Source organism: Quercus lobata, chromosome 7, assembly GCF_001633185.2.
Source record: "Quercus lobata isolate SW786 chromosome 7, ValleyOak3.0 Primary Assembly, whole genome shotgun sequence".
In the NCBI taxonomy this organism is placed as follows: Eukaryota; Viridiplantae; Streptophyta; class Magnoliopsida; order Fagales; family Fagaceae; genus Quercus; species Quercus lobata.
Genome location: NC_044910.1, coordinates 12,266,271 through 12,284,990, shown reverse-complemented (window position 1 = coordinate 12,284,990; position 18,720 = coordinate 12,266,271). Strand labels below are relative to the sequence as shown.

The 18,720-nt window shown below is 32.0% G+C and overlaps 2 protein-coding genes across 2 annotated transcripts; both read left to right on the top strand.

The window, feature by feature from the left end:
• The first annotated feature begins 1,688 nt into the window (after nt 1-1,688).
• On the top strand, nt 1,689-6,857 carry LOC115954061 (UPF0481 protein At3g47200-like). The gene is made up of 2 exons (XM_031071916.1): nt 1,689-1,927; nt 5,520-6,857. The coding sequence occupies exons 1-2, from the start codon at nt 1,703-1,705 to the stop codon at nt 6,711-6,713; spliced, it is 1,419 nt and encodes a 472-aa protein (XP_030927776.1). The 5' UTR covers nt 1,689-1,702; the 3' UTR covers nt 6,714-6,857.
• Nucleotides 6,858-10,718: 3,861 nt separating this feature from the next.
• Nucleotides 10,719-15,332, top strand: LOC115951600 (UPF0481 protein At3g47200-like). The gene is made up of 2 exons (XM_031068772.1): nt 10,719-10,961; nt 14,070-15,332. Exons 1-2 carry the CDS (start codon nt 10,719-10,721, stop codon nt 15,279-15,281), a joined length of 1,455 nt encoding a protein of 484 aa, XP_030924632.1. The 3' UTR covers nt 15,282-15,332.
• The last annotated feature ends 3,388 nt before the right edge of the window (nt 15,333-18,720 follow it).

Sequence of the window (18,720 nt, the reverse complement as noted above, 5' to 3'; positions counted from 1 at the left end):
CCACTTTTTTTGTCATCTATTTCATTTTGAGATATTCCAAAATATTGTCCTGTTTCTAAAAATAAAAGTCATTAATTTACTAATGTTCCTATGGGGTAATTTCCTGCATAAGCTGTTTGTCCGTTTTGGGGAGCCAAGCTTGCATGGTTTTGTTCTGCAAGCGACATGGAAAGACACTAATGTTCCTGTGAGGTAATTTCCCACACAAGTTGTTTGTCCGCTTTGGGGAGTCAAGCCCGCACAGTTTTATTCTGCAAGCGACATGGAAAGACTTTGAGTGCAATCCTACATCGGCAAGAGAAGCGCCCGACTTATGCTTGCGCCAAGCGCTTATGAGGCATGAGTGGGGTGCTTCTCTTGCCAATGTGGGACTGCACTCAAAGTCTTTCCATATCGCTTGCAAAACAAAACTGTGAGGGCTTGGTTCTCCAAAGCGGACAAACAACTTGTGCGGGAAATTACCCCACAGTTCCTATTATACCCCTATTAATTTACTAATTCAATTTTTTGATAAAATTTTTTAAGGGTAGTTTTAGAAACTTATACATTTTTAAAAGGTAGACAAGACAATAAATAATGTTCTTTTAAAAAGTTTGACTTTTCAAATAGGACAAAAAAAGTGGGACGGAGAGAATACTAATTAAATATGTATGCCATGGGTTTTGTAATTTAATTGACTCCTCTTGGTGTTTGTAACGGAAACGTGTTAAAATTCTACTCCCATGATATAGTCAAATATGTATATTAAGTTCTTAGCAATTTTCTTTTTAATATAAACAACTAAATTTTTTACAATAAAACTTGTTCTTGGAGATCCTTAAGATGTTCTTTGGGAATTGAAGTTTCAAATGTTTTTAAAATTGTCAATGTCTTTATTTTATATAACATGTGAATACTTCTTAATTTGCGTATACTTACAATAAGGATAATTAATAGTGAAATATCCAAATTAAAGGAATTATTAGTGGCTTTAAATTTAATTATCCTTTGCAAAGATAATATTAGGCGTACTTTATTAATCAATATGACTATATATTTTAATTAAATTAAGGAACTTAATGCACTGTACCTAAATTTTTCGCTCATGAAAAAACTCCAAGCATGGTCAGGCCCGGGGTATGGCCACTTGGCCCCTTAAGCCACTGATCAGGAAAAATAACACACAAAAGTGTGTGTAATTCCGACTGGGCTGCATAAAAATGAAGGTACAACCATTAGTTTATGAAAAAGATTTAAGGGCACATACTTTGTCACAATTTACATGCGTATTAAGTGGTGATTGAATTACTTTTTATCAAGTACCAATAATGGAATCCATATGTATGTGTTATAATTAAATCACAAGTTGACATATATACGCACAAGTTATGGTAAAATGTATGGCTCTAGAACAATCGTTAGTATGATGGAAAAGTGTGCATGATTTCAAATCATAAATTAAATAACAAGCCTGTTTTATAGAAGGTGATGAGAATATAGTTTGGTTCTTTCTCATTCACAGTTTCATCAAACTTGAGTCGTAAAACAAGTTAGTAGTGCACAAAAGTGTGTGCATTTGATTCCAGACTTGTTATATGAATAAAGTAATGAAGACTCTAAATGCTTCAAGGTAACGTTTTCATGTTCAGTTAGCAGATATAAAGTTTACTATTTGATCAATGTTATCATAGCAATAGTTACCATATTTTGGAAAACACTGACGATGGCCGGAATGGAGCATGTAATTTCCATGGAGGAGATGATCCATTCGAGAAAAGTTGAAAGAAAAGAAGTTGGTGAAACAAGCAGAGGCCATGATCAACCTGTCATTGTCTCTAGTATTGCAATCCATGGTGAGACAGGTTCCGAGGAAGAGAATTTTATGAAATTGAAGGAGGCGCGTGTCAAAGGGAAGAATCGATGGACAACAAAGCCAAAGATACAAAAGGTTCTGTTTGTGCATTTAATCAAAATATATTAATTGTTTTATTAAAGTAGTCATATATCCTAGCAAAAAAAAAAAAAAAAATGCTGCTTTTCACAAAATTTACTATGAAACTTTTGATTGCATTAAGTTAGAATAGTTGCAAAATATTTATACCCACTATCTCAGTATCTTGTGATTTATTTCACCATTATCTAGTGATTTAATTCCTTATTTTATTTGTAATTAACCTGTAACTATTTTAACTTTATATAAAAGAGTCTTAACACTCTTGATGCTTGTACACCGGCTCCAAGCTTAGGTCACTTAGACCTTTGCCTAAGCCCCTCACTAGATAAAGGTTGTAAAACTGTAGATTTATCAATAAATAAATGGATGAGTTGTGCGCTCTCTCCACCACCTAAGAAGGTTCCCAAAGTTGTGACTTGGTAAAAATCCAATTCAATTGAAACTCTAAGTTGTAGCTCAAAGATTTTTTTTTTTTTTTTTTTTTTTTTTTTTTTTTTTTTATAAGCATACCAGATCACCATTGATTATGAATTTCATCTAACGGTGTAAGGTTTCAATTTCTTAGTAAGCCAAACTCCCACAAGGTATATTATCAACATAAGATGCAAAACCTCCCGCATACCCACACACCAAACAATCACTCTATTCCTCAAGATGAAAATCAAAGGTGGAAATTAATTAGATTTCTTATCCAAGGTAAAAGAAAGAAACTTTACAACAACAACAACAACAACAACAACAACAATAATAATTATTAACAATTTTTGTTAAATTTTACACCTAAACCTTGGAAATTGATTTTTCTATATTGATTTAATTGATATTAATTCATTAAGTTATGTGTGGAATTCATCTTTACTTAGGCATCTTGAGGCTGTTGGGTGATTTATTGTTAGTTGAGATACTACTTACTAATTTGTTAATTTATGTGTTGAATTCATCTCTACGCTTTAAAATTTATGTATCCTTGTAATATTATAATTTTATATTATAGATTGTATTTATTTTATTTTATTTTTTTAAATTTCTACTATCAAATATCAAATTGGATCTCTTGATCATATCGCACTTTACTAACAAAACTTGATATTTAAAAATTGAGAGAGAGAGAGAGAGAGAGAGAGAGAGAGAGAGAGAGAGAGAGAGAGAGAGAGAGAGAGAGAGAGAGATTTTGATTTTTTTTTTTTTTTTTGCAGTAGAGATTTTGAATTTCAAATAGGATATTTTTATCAATTTTTTACTAATACATACATACATATATATATATATATATATATATATGAAAATCCCACAAATGAATATGAAATTCATCAAAATAATATTAAAAGATTTTGAAATATTATACAAAAAAAAATAACAATAAAAATGATTGTAATAATGTTAAAACGTGTAATGTCATAATTATTGACTATATAAAAAGATTAGATTTTTTTCCCCAAGTGTATCCATTACTTGTAGCATTTACTTACAAAAATTGTTACATTTTCTTCTATAAATAAATTTATTAAAATTAAAACAATTAAAATCATACTTAAGATTGACTACTTCACAAGAAGATAAAAGTACATATGAGATATATTATCAACTATAATTGAGATCTTAGCTTAACCTAAATGCAGGAACTAAATTAGAGTCATTTTTGTATTGTTAGGATTTTAAGTCCCAGTTGTGAAGCAATTAATCAATTCTTAGCCAAGTAATTAATTAGATTAATTGTGTTTCAAATCTGAATTGATAAACATCACATAAACATGGATCACACATAAACAACCAAAATGATGACTCAAAAAAACGAATGAAACAAAGTGTTTTGCAATAAAAACCTGGGGGGATTTTAACCTATAATTCTTAAGGTAAACAAATCCACTAGAATAGAATGAGAGTTTATATTATAGACTTAACTCTAAATTTATTTCTACATCATGTAATACTTACTTACGTGGCCACACGTATCTCCTAATCAATGGACTATTCTATTCTAGATTTGTTCCACGTGAAATTTCACTCACAACTCCAAAAACACCTCCCAAAGATTTAGACCAGCAACTTGGATGTAAATTGGATGCAGCAACTTCAATTGATCACCAGATCTTTGGTATGAACTAGTTCTCCATTTGATACTTTAAGAGGGCTTGGAAAATTATAGATCTATGTACAATACACTACTATTCCATTGACTTGGAAAATATGCTTTAGGTTGCCTATATAGTAGACATGAAGTGAAAGTAACCCTAGATCATTCGACTAATTAAGAAAACAAGACTTCTAGATCTATTATGTATGATTCTTGATTGGTCAAGCTCTTCAATTCAAGTAGTTGAGTTAAGTGAATCTCGACATGTCAAGTTGGTGTTGAAAACCAACATAGTGGTAGTCCATTTTCTATTTTTCTTGAGTCTATCATTACTTGAATCTTCACTTGTCTTGTACTAGAACATGTTTGCAATTGAGAACCAAGATTAACTAAGATTCTAAGTGGTACAACTGCTCACGGTTTGCCAACCTAATTTTATGGACCTAACATGTATCTCAAAAAGCAAGAAGATTGGATTTAAAATTTTACAAAAAAAAAAAAAAAAAACTTATAATATTAAAAGTTAATATTTAAATATGGAAAAATTTCAACTTAAAGTTGTTGCCTTAAGTCTCCAACTGTATCGGGCCATCACAATCTGCATAAATTGTAAGAGAAATAAATGAGGAAAGACGTAGAGATTAGAGGGGTACTTCTTTGATTTTATATTATGGGGGAAAATATGGGGTAATGATAGGTTTATACATTGTACTAGCAATATAAATCTTACATTGTAGATTAAACAAGAATTTTCCAAAAATATGTTTCTTTAGTGAAACTTTTTTCTGTTTGGTGTTGTGTAGACTATAGACTCATGTATCTTTTATTTATTTTTATTTTATGAATATGCTGAGGTTAATGAGTTTATGAACTAAGTACAGTAGGTATTTTTTTTTAGGATTTTTTTTTTTTTTTTTTGGGTGTTGAAACTCAATACACAAGTTGAGATACATGCATTTTTTATAAAAATAGTTTTAAATTAGGGCGTCTACTTCTAATGATGTTTTTTTATCATTAGATCAAAACACCAATTGGTTTTTGGTGTAAGCAGGGATTAAACTTCAAATCTCTTATTTGATAATAAAAAACTTTACCAGTTGAGCTAATTAGAACCCACTAAGATACAAATTAAATGTTCATCACATGTGGTGGTGTGAATGCCCCTTAAGTTATATGTCGAGGATAATTATAGTTTATTAATCTTACTATTATAAATTGGAAAATGTTTGATTTTAAACATGTTTGGATTTTGGGCTCTAATCACCGATAAGAAGATGAAATGCATTTCGATTGCACATGATTCACTTGGATTGTTTAGTTAAGTGAGTTGCACTTGACAAGTACTAACATTATGTTAGTTTCCTATTGGTAGTTGGAGTCAAACTTTGTCCAAATAAATTTATTAACATGTATCATTGCAATGATAAGTGAAAAAACATATTATTTATTGTAAATTTATTATATTGTTGTCAATTATTACTTTGTTAATTTCTAAACTGCGTGAACAATCAGGTTCTATTGCTTCGAGATCACAAAGATTTCCGAAAGTACTGCGAGCCGAGGGTGGTATCAATCGGTCCTATCCATCATGGTAAGCCAAAGTATCGATTAGCAGAGGAATACAAGCTTACATTGGCAGAAAACTTCATTGGAGAAAGTGGCAAGACTGAAAAAGAATTATATATGGTGATTAAGAACAACATCGAGCAACTAAGGAAGTGTTTCGATGAGGAGGTGATTCGCAATTATAAAGATGAAGCCCTTTCATGGATGTTGTTTGTGGATGGTTGTGCAACACTGAAATTCATACACTCTGTTGTTGAGAAAAATGTCAAAAGGTTCCAAATTAAAAACGGTCAAGTGGCCTTTGTGCAACAGGATTTATTCTTGTTGGAGAATCAACTTCCATATCGAATTCTCAACGATTTAATCCAAAATAGTAATGAGAGTGAAAATTTAACGAAGTCGGTCCAAAGTTTCATCGATATGCAAAGTATGCAAAGTACGCAAAGTACGACAGGAAAAACACAGGAAAAGTCATCCAATAAAGAACCAGTTCATCTTCTGGATCTACTACGGAACAGACTTCTAGGTTGCACTTCCGTAAGTCCTGAAAATAACTCTGACCAGGAAGATTGGCATTCATTTCGCAACGTGCAGGAGCTTAAAGCAGTAGGAATTCATTTGAAGTCCAGCAACGATAGCTGCTTGCGAAAGATAACCTTCGCTGAGAAATGGAAATTCTACGGCGGAACCCTTAGTTTGCCTCCAATAATAGTGGATGACTCAACCGGACCCAAATTCTTCAACTTGATAGCTTACGAGATGTGTCCGGATTTTGAAAATGACTATGGAGTCTCGTCTTACATATCCTTCCTCGATTCACTCATCGACGAACCCAAAGACGTTATAGACCTCAGGAATGCAGGCATACTCCAAAATTTCCTTGGCAGTGATGATGAAGTGGCTAAAGTCTTCAACAAGATAGGCACCGACTTGGTTCCTAACCTTGAAATATATAAAGACGTCAGATGCGAAATCCAGCAATACTACAACAAGGGGAGGATGCTCTGGATAACTCAAGTCATTCACGACCATTTCAGCAGCCCGTGGACGGTAGTGGCTTTCATTGCTGGATTATTTGTACTCATTCTCAGTGTCTTACAGACCGTGTACTCTATGTTGGCTTATTATCATCCAAAATGAGACCAGAGGTATTGAAAATTTGTTATAGATCCTCTCTGGTACGTCCTATGTATGGCTATGTCATTCCGTTTGTTTACTTTCCTTTTGTGGAACTCCCTTGTTCGTTTAAATAAGTCAGTGTGGACAATGTACTTGATTCTTTATCGAAAGATGCTACGTTTATAACATTTTTACAACACTAAAATTAGTATTGGTTCAAATTTGAAACTTACACTAAGATTACTTTTTTACCCTAACAATAACAACCAATAACAACCTGCAACTTAGGATTTGTTGTAAAAATATTGTAGACATATCATTTCTCTTATTTATTTAATGTAATGTGTGTTTGAGATAAACATGATATTTACCTGCTAGAATTTTAGGTGTGAGGAGGGTTGAGAGTATTATGTAATAGAATTTGAAGATGAATAACTGATCCAATATATTACCCTATTTTATGATTTTGTTTTGTATTTAAACTGTTGAAGCATGAATTCTCATATCAGGTGTGTATATGCTTGAATATGAATTTATATATATATATATATATATGCTTGGATATGAATTTATATATCAATATGCATTTTTTCATCTGTAATCTTTTGGATTAGAGAATTTATTTGAAACCACAATTTATGTAGTCCTTGATTTGATATTTTTCCCAACGCCTATGGATGAAAATAGAATGAAATCATTCACAAGTTTTTACCATGTGCTACTATCAACTTCTTAGTCCATTCCTTGGAGAATTGAGTCAATCCGACATGTGGTCCTCCTAACCAACACAAATAAATAATTGTGGTTTCACATACTGTCTGAACTCTTTAAAATCAGGTTTTGAAAAAGAAATAACTTTTTTTTTTTAATTGTTAAGAGAACCACGTTGTTAAATTCTAACCCTAGTACACTTTGTAAATTTCTATAAAATATTAATATTCCTTATCTATTTTCCACTCACCTATAAGTAATTCAATTGATTCTTGTAGCTTCAAATGCATGCTTAGCAAAACATGAACATTATGTTACACACTAGAATTAATATAATAAAAATAGCATTCTCAAAAAATATATATATAAAATAAAAATAGAAAGAAAAAGAAAAGAAAAAACATCTATTTTTGAGGTATTTCACAATTCACTCATAAACTTTAAAATTGAACAATTTCCCCCTTTTAAGTATTGGAAATGAAAAAATACCCCCTCATTGTTAAATTATGATTTAAATTCTAACAAAGTCTTTTATTGCACTAGAAAAGGTTGGAAGGAGAATTGTTATAAGTTTTAAAATGGAAGCCCTAGTAAACAATGATAGTAACCCTAATTGTCCTAATGTAGTGAAAGTCCTTGTCACATAAGCAGTAACCGGCATAAATATTCTATTACGTAATCTTTGACATGGACCCAATTTGATTTTTGTAATATTCTATAATGTATTGTCTAAAATAACCCAAACTAAATATCAAAATCTCAAATATACCATATTCCAAAAATAAAAATAAAAAATAAAAAAGTAAACTTTTTTGGGATAAACTTTCAAAGAGTTGTGAATAGTGACATGCTAAATCTGGGAAGTAGAAAAGAGTTTTTTTTTAAGTGAAAAACCTGTTGCTACACCATGTATTTGATAAATATATATATGCAAAAGTGTGTGCAATAAACATTTTTTAATCCAAATTAACATTTTTTTATTTTAAGTCAGTGTTTATTGCACACACTTTTTTTCTATTCTTCAAAAAAGAATAAAAAACAGTGTGTGCAATAAATACTGACTTAAAAAAAAAAAAATGTTAATTTTGATTAAAAGGGGCCATGAATGCTCCTATACGACCTAACTTTTTCACTTTTTTTAGGTGTTGGTGTTGTTTTTTTCGTGTAAGTAGGGATTACTTTTTGGTTTTTTCTTAGTTAATAAGAGGAGGCAGAGAGTCTACAATATTTTTATAATATTTTTACAATAAATTATAGGTAGTTAGTTGTTATTGGTTCAAATTTGAACCTAACACTAAGATTATTTTTTTACTCCAACAATAACAACTAGTAACAACCTGCCACTTAAAATTTATTGTAAAAATATTATGGACATATCATCTCTCTCTCTCTCTCTATATATATATATATATATATATATAAACACGCATATTATACGGTTATTTAGCTTTTTTAGGAGGAGTAATTTGCCTCTTCCGACAAGTGTCCGATTTTTGGGACGTGTCCAACTTGTGTGACTCCCGTGCACTACTCTAACTAGAGCACTAGAGCCGAGCATTATCCAAATCCTATAGATAATACCCAAACAAATTAAATTATAATCCCCATACAGACACATATCAGGCGATCATGATCGTTATTCATGTGGGTCAAAAAGGTTTATGCTATACCAGTGAAAAAAGTGTACGGTGACGAATAGAAATAAACATAATAATACAAATATGCTGGCGTAGCTGCCAAGTAGTATTGAAAAAAATAAAAAAAAGTTGAAAAATGCGAAAGGGAATTTTGCTATATAATATCCTGGAGAGATTATATGTAACTTTATGAATAAAAAGGGAAAGCAATAGCATCACCAAATAGCATGCTTTAGAAAAGGACGTGTTGCATAATTCATCTATAAGACATAATCTTTAGGGACTTATTCTAAGCTGGAATTTCAAGCTTAATTTTAGTATTGTAGTTTTGTTTTGTTTTGTTTTTTTTTTTTTTTTTTTTTTTTTCCTGCATTGTTCAATAATAAATGGATGTAATATAATAACACTCAATATGTCATCTTTTATAATTTTTAACGTATTAAAACTCTTTATCTATTGGTTTGCAAATGGGAGCAACAATTTCAAACACCTTATCATTGTAATTTAACAAACTTTCTAGACACTAAAACTCTTTTCACTTAAAAATCTTTATCGTAAAAGCTCTACCACTAAAGCTCTAATTATTATAGCAATACCAAATGAACTCTCAAAAAATTACCTAGTTTAAAGCTTTAAGTAAGCTAATCATAGTTCCATCCCATGATATGCTGGTTATTGTTGTAAAATTAAGGGTAGCCACTTGAGGAGAGTGCAACTTATACTTGGCACAACAAAAAACTAGTCACTTGATAGATAAAAAATAAATTTTATTATATAGTACTAATAGTCCAATTTCATGCTTGTGCACAAATTATTCAAGTATCATGTATAAAATATAGGAATTATTTTAATGAATATATTGAAAAATAAAATAGACAGTAAAAATAAAAGAAAAAATTGCTTTATATTACATGTCAAATGCGCCTCATGTAAGTGTAAATTTTTCATTAAAAAAAATGATATTAGACTAGAAAATTCTTGAAAGTGTTGAAGAGTTTTGGTTGAAGTTTTGACTTTTTTAAAACATCGGAAATAAATTTTCACTTAAACTAAATTATTTTAATGTCACATGATGAAATTATGTTTTACAACTGATGAAACTTATATTAATGATTAAGCTTAAATTTTTGTAATAATTGGTAATTTATCATAGAATTAGAGTATGAAATCCTAAATATGATCTCCGTATCCATTCTGCTTAAGCTGCTGGGATTGACAATCAATCATTTATCAGCATCTAAGTTTTTTGAACTTGGTAACTTGGTAAGGGGGTAAGGTCTCTGGACCCTTATCCACTGGTTGGTAGGTGGAATCATAGCAAAACTTTACAAAAGTAGCTAGATATACATATATAATACCAACCCTGCTGCATAAAGATAAAGGTACAATCATCAGTATTGAAAAAGTACGTAAAATCTCAAATTCTAACACCCCTGTTTTGTAAAAGGTGAAAATAGTTTTGTTCGTTCTCATGAAACTTGTCGTAAAACAAGTTACAATTGCACAAAAGTGTTTGCATTTGATTCCAGACTTGGCATATGAATAAAGTTAAAAGACTAACTGCTTCAAGCTAACGTTTCCATTTTCACTTAGCATATATGATTAATGTTTAGTATTTGATCAATCGGTTATCATAGTTATAGTTACCTTGTTTTGGTAAACACTCACCAAAGCCATAATGGAGCACGTAATTTCCATGGAGGAGTTTCATTCAAGAAAAGTTGAAAGAAGAGAAACTGGTGAAGCAAGCAGAGGCCATGATCAACCTGTCAGTGTTGATGTTGCCAAATGGGAGCGGAGAATTACAATCCAAGAGAATGAGATATATAGTACCAGTTTCGAGAAAGAGAACTTTAAGAAATTAAAGGAGGCGCAAGTCAAAGGGAAGAATCGATGGACTACAAAACCAAAGATACAAAAGGTTGTGTTAATTTGTGCATTCAATTATCAAAATATAATAATTCTTTTATTAAAGTAGTTCTATATCCTATCAAAAAAATTGCATGTTGTCACAAAATTTACTATGAAACTTTTGACCCCATTATGTTAGACTAGTTTTTTCAAAAAAAAAAAAAGTTGTTTAAAAAAATAATAAGAATATTTGTTACAAAATATTATTCCCACTATCTTGTGACTTATTTCACCATTATTAGTTTGTCATTTAATTCCTTATTTAATTTATTTGTAATTAACCTATTTATATAAAAGAGTCTTAATTGACATTCTTGATGCATGTATACTAGCTCTAGCTATTGGTCACTTAGGCTTTTTCCTAAGGCAGACATGGCAAATAGGTTGGGTCATGTCAGGGTTCAGGTCGAAAATGGTTTCAAACTGAAAACAGCTTATCATAATTAGCAGGTTAGAAAACGGGTTGGGTTGAGTTCAGGTAGACCCATATTTTTTCACTTAAAAAAAAAAATAGAAAACATATATATGCTACTTGGTAATATATTTAAACAAAAAAATATACTAGTATTAGTGTAGTGAACATAAACTTTTTTCCTCAAAGAAGCAGTTTTGGCCCTAGATAGTCCCGGATTTGTGTCCCTCACTTGTCTCTTGTCTTACTAGCTATAACATATATAATCACAATATGTGATGGCGTAACACATTGCAAGCCTCCAGCATTTTCTAACCACAATCTTACACTTCCATTTTAGAAGAAAAAATTATCAACACTCTTTTAATCCAAAAGCCCACCTATTTATTTTGAAATAAGTACCATTTTCGTTCCTATGAATAAAATAAAAGTTCCCACCATAGGGGAAAAAGGACAAGTAGGACAAAGTTATGAAGAAAAAGAGAAGATTTTACTATGAACAATTTATCTTAGTCGAAAGCTAAATTATGTTACAGGAGAATGAAAATAGATAGATGTTGGAATACAAAGGTAGAGGACAACAAAAACAGATAAATATTCTAATTCTCTTGCGACTACTTTGATGTGAAAAGCAATAGCTTTGGTCAAGGTCCACATAAATACTTCCACAATCATTATACAACTTCTAGAAAAGCAGATAAGAAAAGAACCCAAATACTCTCACTCTTTATAGAGTGAACCAAATGATAATAGTTTCATATAACAAGCTTAGCTGTTAGGATTGTGTATTAGTTCATTGAATTGAGGGCTGTAGTGGCTTGTAGTAGTGCTGTTGTATTAGTTTACATTGTATACTTGTATTGATTGTGCTAGAATTGTATATTTGTATAGGATTGTGCTAGAGTTAGTTGATAAAGGAAGTTGGTAGGTTAGCCAGCTGTACAAGAGTTGGTTATGCACAATTGGTTATGGATTGAGAGAGTTGGTTATAGAAGTTAGTTGCAAATTGTATAAAGGAGACTGGAAGTACTGTTGTAGCATGAATCCAGAATAATAACAATTGTTCCATTCTCTCTCTCTCTCTCTCTGTGTGGAGGCCCAGCTGTCCTTGAATTCAGCTACAACATAAGGAAAATACAATTGAGTCCTAGCATTAGCTAAGTCCAAATTTAATAATCCTCCAACCTGGCGCCTTCTCTTTTAAGGAAAGGAAAAAGAAAAAGGTTGACCCAAAAAAAAAATTAAAAATGGATTGGGTTACAAGTTAATTAGGTTGGGTCAGGCCTTGGGTCTACTTGTTTTTTCTTATAAAATAATTCCAGTTTAAGTCTGGTCCAATTTCTCCATGTCTAGCCTAAGGCCCCCATTAGATAAAGCTCCCAAAACTGTAGTTTTTATTACTATAAAATAGATAAGTTGTGTGCTCTCTCCACCACTCAAGAAGGTTCCCAAAATTATGGCTCAGTAGAAATCCAATTAATTTGAAACTCTTAAGTCATAGCAATATATATTGTAAGCATGTCGAATGATCATTGATTATCAATTGCATCTAATAGTTTCAGGTTTCAATTTTTGTAAACCAAACTCCCACAAGTTATACTGTCAATATAAGACAAAATCTCCTATATGGTCGCACACCAAATAACAATCACTCTATTTTTCAATGCAAAAATCTAAGTTGGGAATTAGATTTCATTATTCTTTCATCATGCATCACCTTACCTAAGGTAATGAATATTTTTTTTTTTGAAATAAATAATAATAATAATAATAATAATAATAATAATTTTCATCTCTTTTTGTTAAATTTTATACCTGAACCATGTACTTTTAATTATTCTCTATCTAAAATTAATATTGGCTTAATTGGTATTGATTTATCATTAAGTTATGTGTTGATTCGTCTTTACTTAGGCATCTTGAGGCCATTGGGTGATTCCATTTTTAGGTGAGGAAATAGTGCCTTTAATATATTAGAATATATTTTTCTATGCTTTAAAATTTATTTATCGTTGTCATATTATAATTTTATATTGTAGATAGTGTTTCTTTTATTATATATTCTTTTTCTACTAGATAAATAATCACAACAATGTTGAGACATGAAATGTCATAATTATTGGCTATATAAATTTTTTTTTTTTTTTCCAGATGTATCTATTGCTCGTAGAATTTTACTAACAAAACTTGTTATAGTTTTTTCATAAAGATTTTAAAAAATAAATAAAATTGATACAATCGTATTTAAAATTACTATTTCACAACAAGATTAAGTAGATCAATTAGAAAGACTATCAACTAAAAATTCAAAAATTGAATTATAAATTTTTTGCATCTCAAAAGGAACGAATTTATGGATTTTACATTGATATATATAATATTAAAAGTTAATATTCAAATATAGAAAAATTCTTAACTTAAAGTTGTTGCCTTGAGCGGGAAAGCATATGGAGCCATCCCGACATACATAAAATGTAAAAGAAATAAAAGAAGAAAGACATAAAGAGTGGGTATATATATATTTCTTTATTGAAACTTTTGTTGTTTGGTATAGTGTAGACTCATGTAGTTTTTTTTTTTTTTTTTTTTGAATAAGGCTCTTGTAAAACAACATGTCACTTGTATAATAGGAGTATTATTTACTGTAATTTACTATATTATTGTCAATTATTACTTCATTAATTTCTAAACTGCGGGAACCATCAGGTACTATTGTTGCGAGGTCACAAACATTTCAAAAAGTACTGTGAGCCGAGGGTGGTATCAATTGGTCCTATCCATCATGGTAAGCCAAAGTATCGATTAGCAGAGGAATACAAGCTTACATTGGCAGGAAACTTCATCGAAAAAAGTGGCAAGGCTGGTAAAGAATTGTATATGGTGATTAAGAACAACATCGAACAACTGAGGGAATGCTTTGATGAGGAGGTGATTCACAATTATAATGATGAAGCTCTTGCATGGATGTTGTTTGTGGATGGTTGTGCAACACTGAAATTCATAGACTCTGTTGTTGAGAAGAAGGTCAAAGAGTTCCAAATTAAGAATGGTCAGGTGGCCTTTGTGCAACAGGATTTATTCTTGTTGGAGAATCAACTTCCTTATCGAATTCTCGATGATTTAATCAAAAATAGTAATGAGGGTGAAAATTTGAGGAAGTCGGTCCAAAGTTTCATCAATATGCAAAGTATGAGAGCAGAAACAGAGGAAACGCCACCCAAAAATAATAAAGAGGGTGAAAAAACAGAGGAAACGCCACCCAATAAAGAATCAGTTCATCTTCTGGATCTACTGCGGAACAGACTTCTAGGCTACACTTCCACAAGTCTTGAAAATAACTCTAACCAGGAAGATTGGAATTCATTTCGCAACGTGCAGGAGCTTAGAGCAGTAGGAATTCATTTGAAGTCCAGCAACGATAGCTGCTTACGAAACATAACCTTCATCAAGAAATGGAATTTCTATGGCGGAACCCTTAGTCTGCCTCCAATAATAGTGGATGACTCAACCGGACCCAAGTTCTTCAACTTGATAGCTTACGAGATGTGCCCAGATTTTGAAAATGACTACGGGGTCACCTCTTACATATCCTTCCTCGATTCACTCATAGACGAAGCCAAAGATGTTATAGACCTCAGGAAAGAGGGCATACTCCGCAACTTACTTGGCAGCGATGAAGAAGTGGCTCTAGTCTTCAATGAGATAGGCACTGACCTGGTTCCCAACCCTGAAATATATAGAGACGTCAGGTCCAAAATCCAGAAGTACCATGAGAAGAAGAGGATGACCTATATAAATGAAGTCATTCACAACCATTTCAGCAGCCCGTGGACAGTAGTGGCTTTCACTGCCGCATTATTCGCACTTATTCTCAGTATCGCACAGACGGTGTACTCTATCTTGGCATATTATCAATGACACCCAGAGGTATTGAAAATTTGTTTGCTTTATTCCCTTTTCAACCGCATCTAAATACACTGATTCTATCAATTTTCATATTGTTGTTCAAATAAAAGTATCTGTATGAGTTCTGTGCCTGTTAGGATTTCACATTTATAGATCCTCTCTGATCTATCCTATATGGCTATGTCATTCCATTTGTTTACTTTCTTTTTTGTCGAACTCCCATGTTCGTTTAAATTAGTGTGGAAAATGTACTTGATTCTTAATTTGATGTAACGTGTGTTTGAGATAAACATGATATTATCTGCCAGAATTTTATGTGTGAGGAGGGTTGAGTGTATTATTATGTAATAAAATTTGAAGATGAACAATTGATCCAATATATTACCCTATTTTATGATTTAGTTTTTGCAGTTAAACTATTAAAGCATGAAATCTCATATCAGGTGTTTACTTGGTTCTGAATTTATGTTTCAATATGCTTTTTTTCATTTGTAAACTTTTGGATTAGAGACTATTTATTTGAAACCACAATTTTAATTCTAAAAATAAATAAATAAATAAACCACAAATTTATGCAATCCTTCTTAATTTGATATTTTCCTAACGCCTATGGACGAAATAATGTGAAATCATTTACCATGTGCTACTATCAACATCTTAGTCCATTAGTAAGATGAGCATGAGGGATTGGATAACGGATAGTAACATAAGAGAAGGTTTTTAGTTTGGTGATGTTATTCTTGGATCGGGTGGCCATGGGGTAAGTTGGTTGAGTAGGTGCATCTGGTTCTGAGGTGTGAGAAGTTTGTATCGGTGAAGAAGAAGGGAGAGTCAAGTGATGTATCAAGTGGAGGACATCACAGGTTTTTTTTTTGGTCTAATCCTTTTATGCTATTACACTGTTCTCCTGCTGCAATTCCCACAAAACCCATTTGTTTCTTCAAAACAAAGCACTACAAGAACCAGAAATCATAGAAAATGAACTCAAACTTAATGGCGAGACACATATCAAGCCTATTCAAACACCTGAATTAGACCATCGCCTCCATGTGTTTCGGGCATCGTTATCTTCCACAGCAGCTCCAACAATGGAGGAGGATCAAAATGAAGATCTGAGATGGGAACCTAGAACAAGCACTAACGTGGATACAGCGGAAAATGTAGTCAAGTGGGATCAAACAGCTAATAAGGAAGCAATAGAACCACCACATTAAGAACTCCGAGAAGCTCATTTTGGCCCAAAAGAACCTCAAGCGTAAGATTAAATCCCAAGACCTCGCTAGAAAACACAAGGTCATTCTTGTCAAGAAAGTCAGGTAATTACTATTTATTCACCTCCAAATTCTTTAATTTATGGTGCCCTTTTCTTTTTTAAATGGTTTTAATGTGATTTAATGTTGTGGTGTCAATTTCATAATGATTTCTCTTTACTGTTTGAACAAAATACCAATTAGTTTATTTATTTATTTAAATGTAAATGGTATTTGAACCCATGTCATTTATTCAAAGACAAGAGAGAAATTGATTTTTAATGTCAATGCGTTTAATTAGACAATAAGAGATTTTATCAATTGAGTTAATGAAACTCATGATTACTATTTAGTTGGTTGTTACTAAATAGTTTAAATTTAACTTTTGGTAAAGCCAAGAACCAATCTTTATTGTGCAAAACTAATAATCTATGGTGTTTCATTCTACTGTAATTACATATGGCCAATGCTTGTGCGTGGAGATTGAAAGATAGACATGGAATACTCATAGTAACCTGTTACTGAGTGCTACATTTTCTTTTCTCTTTTTTTGGGTGTGTTTGTGGGATTTTTTTGATAGTTACAACAATAGGGAGGGGAATTTCAACCCTTGACAATTTGTTTGTTGGATTTTGTGCATCTTATAATGTATATGCTAAAATTCTACCTCGACTAGTATGAAATCTGAATGATTAAGAGAATGATTTCACTAATTAGAAACTTATTACATCTAGCTATTTATAGCTCGGAAAAAGAAGAATCTAGATCTAACCAACTAATTGAAAAACAAAAAAAGAAATCCTATTCTAACTGCACTAACTTGTGCATAAAAAAATCTTACACGTACTTCTCATTGTCATTTAAATACACTGCTAAAACTACTTGTAGATTTAAATTTACACATCTAAACTACTTGTTGTTTTTAACTGAAATGTTTGCTCTGCTTTGCATCTCTGCTAGTATCTTTCTTCTTCTTCTTCACTTTGATGGCTTGCTATGCTTGAGTAGTAGAGCTCTGCTCTTCATTACTGCTAATTAGACCTTTGACAGCTTGATACTCCCCCTCAAGATAAAGCTTATTGTGTATGTTAATAAGGTTCATCTTGGACAAAGTAAGTAAATCTGCTAGCTGTGACTTAGTTCTAACATAAAAAGGCTTTATAACACCTTCCATCACCTTATCTCTGACAATATGACAATCAATTTCAATATGCTTAGTCCTCTCATGAAACACAGGATTGGCTCCTATGTGTAGGGCTACTTGACTATCAAAGAACAGTAAAGCTACTCTAGGATGTTCTACTTGAAAATCTCGAAGAAGATAGAGTAACCAAATCACCTCACACAATGCCACTACCATGGACCTATATTCTGCTTCTGCTGATGATCTAGAAACAGTTTGTTGTTTCTTGGATTTCCTTGAAATTAGAGAATCTCCAAGAAAAACACAAAAACCTGTTGCTGATCTTCTAGTATCAGGGCATGAAGTCCAATCTACATCTGCAAAGGCTCTGATATGCAATTTTGAAATGGTTGAGTACAAAATTCCTTGACCTGATGTAGCTTTCAAGTACTGCAGTCCTATTTGCAGCAAGAAGGTGAGGCTTTCTTGGTTGAGACATGAATTGACTCAACCTATGCACCACATAGGTGATATATGGTCTTGTGATAATAAGGTATAACAACTTCCCAATTAACCTTCTATATGAGCTGGGATCATCTAACTTCTGCCCTTCATACTTGCTAAGTCTTAGATTTTGCTCCATAGGTGTCTTCACAGGCTTACTGCCAAGCATACCAATGTCACTTAACAACTCTAATATGTACTTCATTTGGCAAAGATTAATGCCTTGAGCTGATCTGGCCATTTCCAACCCCAAGAAATATTTCAACTCACCAAGGTCTTTCAATTTAAACTTCTAGTCGAGCATCACTTTCAACTCATCCGCAGTTGCCTTGTTGTCACTTGGTATAAGAATATCATCTACATAATCAGATTTAGATTGCTGAAAGCCCAACTGGAAAATCAAGGCAATGGAAAATTTAGAAAACCACTGCCTAGAAGCTTGTTTTAAACCATAAAGGGACTTATTTAACTTGCAAACCAACTCCCTTTTGTTGTGAAAGCTTGGGGGAAGAGCCATGTAAACCTCTTCCTTGAGATCACCATGCAAAAAGGCATTGTTCACATCCAATTGACA

Bases quoted from the DNA above. Each gene is read 5' to 3' on its own strand.
- LOC115954061 (XM_031071916.1), top strand. From the start codon at position 1,703: ATGGCCGGAATGGAGCATGTAATTTCCATGGAGGAGATGATCCATTCG. The intron at 1,928-5,519 runs GTTCTGTTTGTG...GTGAACAATCAG, and splicing joins CAAAGCCAAAGATACAAAAG to GTTCTATTGCTTCGAGATCA.
- LOC115951600 (XM_031068772.1), top strand. From the start codon at position 10,719: ATGGAGCACGTAATTTCCATGGAGGAGTTTCATTCAAGAAAAGTTGAA. The intron at 10,962-14,069 runs GTTGTGTTAATT...GGGAACCATCAG, and splicing joins CAAAACCAAAGATACAAAAG to GTACTATTGTTGCGAGGTCA.